The sequence below is a fragment of the Pinus tabuliformis genome, chromosome X (assembly GCF_031772625.1).
Source record: "Pinus tabuliformis cultivar Carrire ecotype Pingquan chromosome X, CPIR1, whole genome shotgun sequence".
Classification (NCBI taxonomy): domain Eukaryota; kingdom Viridiplantae; phylum Streptophyta; class Pinopsida; order Pinales; family Pinaceae; genus Pinus; species Pinus tabuliformis.
The window spans coordinates 76,067,801-76,076,770 of record NC_142308.1 but is presented as its reverse complement, the minus strand read 5'-3'; the positions used below and the strand labels follow the sequence as shown (position 1 = coordinate 76,076,770).

At 30.2% G+C, this 8,970-nt stretch overlaps 1 protein-coding gene across 1 annotated transcript; it reads left to right on the top strand.

Moving 5' to 3' along the window:
• Positions 1-5,682: 5,682 nt before the first annotated feature.
• Positions 5,683-7,367, top strand: LOC149138441 (cationic peroxidase 1-like). The gene is made up of 4 exons (XM_089449286.1): positions 5,683-6,177; positions 6,270-6,461; positions 6,566-6,731; positions 6,857-7,367. Exons 1-4 carry the CDS (start codon positions 5,965-5,967, stop codon positions 7,240-7,242), a joined length of 957 nt encoding a protein of 318 aa, XP_089305412.1. The 5' UTR covers positions 5,683-5,964; the 3' UTR covers positions 7,243-7,367.
• The last annotated feature ends 1,603 nt before the right edge of the window (positions 7,368-8,970 follow it).

The following is an 8,970-nucleotide window of genomic DNA, read 5'->3' as shown; positions in this document are numbered from 1 at the left end:
TCAACTGTTAAGTGGGGAGATTTGATCCCTACAAGTGTATATATATAGTTATAAGGATGTGGTCCAACTGCTATGTGAAGAAGTTTGGTCCCCACAGATTATGTGACCTAAAATATATGTATTTTACAAAATACTTAAATTTTACTAAATCTCATATTTTATATATGATCAAATTACTAGTTCATCAAAATTAAAGTAAATCAAACCTATAGAAAATAATAATAATGAAATGATAAATATTTGAATACTAAATCAAATAGTTTACAATCTATAGTAACTACCACTGCAATGCAATAAAAATTTAATGGTATCGCTCTGGTCATTTTTCGTAACAAAGGAAGCACATTACGCTTTTCTAAGTCAATCTTATGAATTTATTCTGATACAGATTCCCAGTTAAAAGTACGGTAAGAATAATTCAATTCCAAACCCCAACTGAATACCTTACATAAAACCATATGTTTTCTTTGATAAACATCATATAATTATATAAATTGTTATAAACAATTAGTTGATTTAATAAAAGTTCAGCATGTTTCCAATTTGGTTATTGATGATGATGGTGGTGGTTAGAGACAAAACTTTGGTCTAGCGGACCTAAAGAAACAAATTATTTAGTTTGATTTAAGATTTTATTCCTATGCTCAAAAAGCTTGGAGAGAAGCTTCCCAAGCTCACTATAAATATGTCAATGCTAACTGGTTAAATAAAAAAATAAATGTTATTTTGGATAAACGTCACATGGTTATATAAATTAGTTGATTTCTTAAAAAAAAAATTCAGATTAATACCTTATATAGGTTATAAAATAGGTAAATTTTCGTTTAATAAATTAAATAAAACTCTATAATATCTTATAAATTATTATAAATAAATAATTAATTTACTAATTAGTATAATTAATCAATTCATTTAATAAAAATTAGATTTATTTTCAATTTAAAAATTATAAAAATTAATTAATTTCAGTTAATAAATTGCAAGTCAAGTCGAGAAGTTGAATTAAAAAACATACGTTGTGTTTGGTATATATTACAAATTAAGTAGGTGATTATAAATAATTAGTCAATTCCATAAAATTAGGCACATTAAAAGTTTAAAAAATTTATTAAAATAGTTGTTCGGTTAAATAAGAATATACACGTTAAAAAATAATATATATATAGATAGATATTATAATTTTTTAATTTAAATTAAATAATATTTTAAATAATTTATTTAGTTATTGAATTATTTAATTGGTAAATTAGTTTTAAAATCATTATTATAATTTATTAATTGATTATATATATATAAAAGTTGTGATGAACTTTTACATTATAGTAGTATATGAGACTCTCTTGTTTATGGGATAAGGGCCCCTTCAAGTAATAATTTGATTGTTTTCAAAGACATCCGCGTCTTATTTTAAGAGACATGTTTAGGGCTTATAGAGTATTTTTTAATTAATAAAATATGTAAATGTACATTTTAACTAGTTATATTGCACATTTAAGATGAGTAAATATATGTATTTGTGTGCTCAATTATTATCCCACATTCTAATTTTAGCTCTTTTACATTTTGGTCATTTTTGACATAATTTTTAGTCAATTTTACATGAAATATGATATGAAATTATTTGTGTGCTCAATTATTATCCCACATTCTAATTTTAGCTCTTTTACATTTTGGTCATTTTTGACATATTTTTTAGTCAGTTTTACATGAAATATGATATGAAATTGTTGGAATAGAAAGTATGAACTATGTATCCTAGATAATTTGAGTGCCTCCAAGGATGTTAACAGTGTTGAATACATTTATGGATTCAAAAACACATTTTAAATAACTAAAAATTACAATATCACCAAAATTTGTATTCTATATTCTGGCCAAAAGAAACACAACTTAAAATAATTAAAATATGGAAATTATTATACACAAATGCACATCTTCACTTTAAATTTTAAATGGATCTTCTCTTGAATGTGGAGTGGAGCATGAACTATGCATTTGTGCAAAATTTAGTGGGTGCATTTCTAATGAGTCACCTTAAATTTACCCTTTCCCAAAAGCCACACTTTTTCTTTTTGTATGGAGAATCAATAGACATATCCCCTATCACTAAGGAGGCTCAAGGTAAAAGGGATCTCCCCTATACTCTTAAACCTAATGAAACCTCCCACAAATCAAGCTAGGCAAGTTAAATGAGTTTCAAAAATGGGTGGAACCCAAAATTTATTAGTTAATAAATACTTTATGGTGTGGGACGTCCACCATTTAGCGTAGCCCAATGGGCTTTCTGAAATTCATCCTTATCTTTGAATGGTGGGTGGGGATGAAAGTTTGCATGTGTGTGACCTCTCTAATTGTAACTAGAAAGCTTAAGCCCATCCTTCTCTTGAGGGGACGAGATGAAGGCATGCATTTATAGAGAATAGGTTGCATGAACACATGCATCTACCTACATCAACCAATTCCCCACTTTACCACCCTTTGAAGGGATTAAAAAAAAAATGCACTAATGCATTATAAGGTCAACTTATTTCCGACATAATGTTTAATTATTTATGGTTACCTATATTTTGATTGAATACATATATTTTCATTTTGATGTAAACATATAATCAACATTCTTACATAATATTATCTCATAATATTAACATTCTTCATTATGTTAGCCTAAATCTTACATTATATTTCACATTTTTTCACATCTAACCTAAGTTATAAATCCATTCCAAGATATTGAAATGTGAATTTGTGCATTTAGGCCTAAATGTGACCCTTCACCCCCAATCCACCCATACATATCTTTTACAGGGGATGAAAGTGTACATTTGGAAAAACTCATGGCTTCTAGGAGGGAAAGGTAAGCATTTATTCAAAATAATGTCACCCTCCTAATTAGCATTATGATTTATTGGCAATGAAATATTTCATATAGATGAAGTCCCATTTCATCTAAATACATAATTAACATTCTTATATAACATAATATTTAGTGCTAGTGCTTATTACCTCACCCTAAACCTTAGTCTTAACCCTCTACAGTGATCCCCAAACCCCACATCATTAACCATTAACCACTTATCCTTACCTTTGAACATTAAACAAATACTATTAACTATGAATTCTTAGTTTAAAATTTAACCATTAAACCTTAAATATTAACTCTTAGCTTACAAACACATCTCTTAAATGTTTACATAATAACATTTAACTTTTATATGTATTTCCTAACTTTGAATAGTAAATATTTAACACCTATCTTTTAATCTAAAACCATCACAATTAAGTCTTAATATTCATCTTTAACTCAATCTTTTGCATTCAATTATAAACTATTAATCTTAACTCCATTTTTTTTTTAAGTCAATTATAAATTTTTAAATATTAAAATGATTTTTAAACGTTAAACTATATATATAAATTTTCAAATTATAATTATTAATCTTGATATTTTTCTAACATATTTACCCATTCTTATCGCTATACGAATAAGTTTAATAAAATTTATTAATAATGAGATTTTTTTATCTCAATATTGAGCTTTTCCTAAATATTGTTCTTCTCATTAGTTAATATTGATATCTTCTCTCCCTCTCCCTTATTCATACATTTCAAAGAGAAGAAAACTTGTATTTATATAAAGATGGAAGATGAAAAAAATATTGAAAAACTATATATTAAACATGATAAAGATATAGTCTTGCCAAACTTAAAAAAAAAAATATTAAATTTTTAAATTTTAATTAATAAAACAAAATTTAAAAAAACACTCATTTTATCACTTTTCAATCTTAAATAAATAATTATTTTAATAAAAAAAAATTAAAATTTCATTTCTACATCCTTATTATAAAAAATATTTTCATAAAATTATTTGAGAATCTTAAAAAGAAAGGTCATTCCGATAAAAATCTAACTTCAACCAGAGAAATTATCTCAAATATACAATAAACAAAAACTTCATTCAAAAATTAATTACAAATATCCAATACTCGAGAAATATGAATGTCGAAATATTAAAAGAGTGTGTAAACTATTAAATATCATGAAAAGTATTGATGTAAAAATATTAAAAGAGTGTGTAAACTATTAAATATCGTCGACCCGCTGTCATCTCGGTAAGAAATCAAGTAATATGAATGTGTGACCAAAAATAGCTTCCATTTGACAATAATTTATAACAATTAAGAAAGCTAATAATTTTAATTTTATTTTTTATTATTTAATTTTAAAAAACAAATTTAACTTTAATATGCTATTTTAAATTATAATTAGATTAATAGTTCAGAAAAAGCCATTTCAAATAAAATAATACTAATATTTAAATGAATATTTTGATTGCAACGACTTTTCCGTAATAATTATCTTGAATCACATTGAATAGAAGATTGTTATAATATTAATATTTAAATGAATATTTTGATTGCAACGACTTTTTCATAATAATTATGTTGAATCACATTGAATAGAAGATTGTTATTTAATTTTAATAGATGTTTTTGATTTATCAATGAAAATTTTTTTTATAGAGTTAATAGAAGTTAATTTACAGAAAAGAGTTGTTTATAGAAATGTTTCCCAGTTTATTTTTCTATTTAATTTGTTTAGAATTTTGTAAAGATTAATTAAAATTACAAGTTTGATGGATGAACTCTTCACAATAAAAATGCTATCAAATTTTATAAAAACACAAATAAATATTATAACGAATTCTCACAAAAAAAATCCAAAAAAAACTCAAAAAAAACATCACTTATAAACAATTAAAAAATTCTTTAAACAAAATGTTGAATCACCTTAAATAAAAATTAGTATTATTTAACTTATTTTAATACTATTTAATTTAAATCTTAAAAAATTAATATTATTTAATTTGAATGAAATTATTTATTTAAATTGATGCTAACAAACTATTAAAATCTAAAAGAATAACCATTACTAAATACTTTGTCTTCTGCCTCCTAGCTGAACTACATAAAGGAAACCCAGATCAATCTGAAACCGACCTGAAATACAATTCTTTAAAAATTTGTGAGTTTGCAAAAAATCCATATTTAATGAGTAAGAAAATAATATAAAATGTTTAATAATTAAACATTTCAAGCATACAAAACATAAAATAAATTTATGTATTCAAACATATAATATAAATCAATAAAAAAAAATTTAACTATATATCATTGAAAATTTAATTAAAGTAATATTTTATTATTTTTATTTTCTTAAATAATATTCGGACTTCTCTCTAAGTTGTTTGTCTCGACGGGCCTGGAGTATGCCCTAAAACTGTTTCTGCTTGGCTAAGAGCTCGTCTTCCTCGGACGTAAGGAAACAGGTTAACGGCCCAAGACCCAGAGGCATCTGGCAGGAGTGAAACTCTGCTCCCTTACGGACCACCAGCGGGTTATTTCAGGTGGCGTGGTTTTCCTTGATAACAGTGATGTGTCAACTGACATTCGCGGATAGCAGCCAGAGATGGCTGGCCTCAATGTTGGTTTGACAAACTGAGTTTGATAGGTTTTTCCACCTTTTGAAAAAAAAAAAAAAAAGTTGTTTGTCTCGTAGCTTAGACCGACTTGGAAAACACCAAATTTCGAGGTAGGTATGTGTGTCGGGCCTAGCTTTTAGACCCACTTGGAAAACACCAAAATACGAGGTCGGTATGTGTGTGGGGCCTAGCTTTTACACACACCTTTTAAATTTTACATCCATTGGACCAGTACAGCACCTCACCTGCTCAATTGTCTCTTAAGGCCCGCCGCCCTACGCACTCATCGTCTATGTCAGCACCACTCCCAACCTGACTGTTTCCTATCGTTCACATTGACTGTATCACAAAATACCTCGATTCAGTTCTACGCATCTCACTATAAGAAGCCCTAGAGTCTAACCCAAGTTTCCTCACAGACACATTGCCTTCCCACAGTCCATTCCCCTCTGTTCTCTGCTCTTGCAAGAATAGCACTAATCATGAAGACTTTCGCATGTAATGCTCTACTTGTACTGTTTATTGTATGCTCCATTAATAACGCTGTGCATGGGCAGCTTATCTCATCGTTTTATGAGAAATCGTGTCCCATGGCATTCTCGATAGTGGAAGCCGGAGTGAAGCAGGCGGTGGCGATCGAGAAAAGGATGGGGGCGTCCTTGCTCCGCCTTCACTTTCACGACTGCTTCGTCAATGTATGAATGCGAAACCACGATTTCATTCACCTGAATTTTAACCCATAGCCCCATTTATATCAAGTTATCTCCACCCTTTTATTTTGTTGCAGGGTTGCGATGGCTCCATACTATTGGATGACAACTCCACGTTTACCGGAGAAAAGACTGCAGCCCCAAATAATAATTCCGTGAGAGGATTCGACGTAATAGACACCATCAAATCTGACCTGGAGGCAGCTTGCTGTGGTGTCGTGTCGTGTGCAGACATTCTCGCCATTGTTGCCCGTGATTCAGTCGTCGAAGTATTAATTTCTCCCTTCTCTTCTTCATTATTTAACTAAATACAATATATCATTCCATGGAATCAAATATTGTTGTGGGCTCATGTGTGATTGCAATTTGATAGCTGGGAGGCCCAACATGGACGGTATTGCTGGGAAGGCGTGACTCGACCACTGCTAGTTTTAGCGCTGCAAACAATGACATTCCGCCTCCCACTTCGAGTCTCAGCGGACTTATCTCATCTTTTCAAACACATGGACTGTCTACTAAAGATCTGGTTGCACTCTCAGGTATGTTATTACTCATTCTCCAGCAGGCTCGTCCAAGTAAACCATAACATAACCAATGCATAATGCGTACATATCTTGATTGCCTTTGTTTAACATATCATGTGCTTTGGTTTTTATTTCTGTAGGTTCCCATACCATTGGCCAAGCTCGGTGCACTTCATTCAGAGCTCGCATCTACAACGAATCCAACATTGACTCTTCGTTCGCCACTTCTCTGAAGGCAAGCTGTCCAAGCGTTGGTGGCGACAACAACCTCTCTCCCTTGGATGTGGCCACCCCTACCATATTTGACAGCGACTATTACAGTAATTTGAGAAGCCAAAAAGGGCTTCTCCACTCCGACCAGCAACTATTTAATGGAGGTTCCACAGATTCTCAGGTTACTAGCTACAGCGCTGATCAGAACACCTTCTTTAGCGATTTCGCAGCTGCCATGGTGAATATGGGCAATATCAGTCCTCTCACTGGCACCAGCGGAGAAATCCGCAAAAGCTGCAGGAAGTCCAATTAAGATCACGAAACATTATGTCCTCCCGGCTTTTCGATTATGTCCTCCTTGCTTTTCTATTAATGTTTTCATTGTAACAGACCGGTTGGTCTAATCTATCGAGAGTAATCAATAAACTAATAAATCGATGACCCTAGATAGCACGTGCGATATTTGGCATGTTGAATGGCAGTTTAAACTCAATGAGAAATCGTACCCTGAGGTCGTCGATAACTCTTAGGCCGGATTTAAGCACCCTGCGGCAGACATAAATGCGGCCTAAGAGCGCATGGACGCTTTTCATTCCACATTCAATGATGTTTATGTATTTTGCGTAAATGTCCCTGCATAGGCTATTTATTTTAGTTGTAACGATATCTGTTTAGATAGTGAAGGTATGTGGAAGAGAAGGTAGAACTAAATAATTATATTATTAAAAGGGAAAATTTATTTATATGTTTGCTTTATTTTTAAATTGATTATAATAATAAGGGTGTGTTGATGTGGATTGTAGTTTTTTTTTGTTTGGAATATTTCAAAATTTGATAACAATTTGATATTTTCAGAATATGTAATTTACAAAATTTCGGGATAATAATAATATAACTATTTATTTTTAAAGTTATTATTAAGTTAGACATTATATTGGTGTAAATTATTTTTCAAAATTTACAAAAATATGAACTTCTAATTTTTTATGTTTTTTCTTTGAATACTTTCTATATATTATCATAATTTTATATAAAGAGATTATAAATTCCCTTTTTATTTCATATAAATAAATTCCTTTTTTATTTCACATTTTCAAATATTATAAGCAAATACCATGCATTTGAAATCACCAATTTACCTTTTGACTTCTTTGTCTAAATTCATTTTACCTTTTTTTCATATAATTATTTATTTATTTATTTTGAATTCACCAATTTCATATGCATCTCTCTTTATATATATATATATATATGACGTCAACCCTGTTTTTTATGGTTGTTTTAGCAATTAATAGATACTGCATGATTTGATATGTGTATGGATGACATGTAGAAGTTTTGACCAATAGAAATACCTTTGAAGTTTTGCCATTTTTTTCCTGTATTCTCGACATCAAAGTGACTTACCACTTCAAAGCAATGTGCCTCCCAAATTAGTTTGGCACTTTCGCTCGAAGGAACACAAAGGTGACCTGGGTATCAAAAGTGTGCATTCTGGAGGTCAAATTATAGAGCTTGTTTACATGTGATCAACCTGTAGTATGTAGTGGCTAAGTCATAATCATTTTTGTATAATTATAGCTAATTGGAGGTCTCATGCCCAAGTATTAAAAATTGTGGTTAGGGCCACAATCAAAGGCCAACTTAGGCAATGTACAATGTGATTATTGCTACCTTTCCTATATTGATGCTTAAGTGAAATTGTTGTCGGTATGTGGACCATTTATGATGGTTTTCATTCTTTAAATTTCTTTGTGTTTGCATGAGTTGTGGAGGCTTGCTATTGGTGTGGATGATTGTCTCCTTGCACATAATATAATGCTTCTATTAATGGAATACATCTCTATGTCATAGGTGGATATCTCTAGATGGTATCATATAATGTTCCACTCTAATAGGCCACCAAATTTACTTGTTGAGAGAGGACTACACTAATAACATAGTTAGATGCATCTATCTCAATCTCAAATGATTATTGCATGCCTGGCAAGTTGAGGACTAGGGTAGAGTAGGGGAAACATTGAGAATCCCATCACCAACA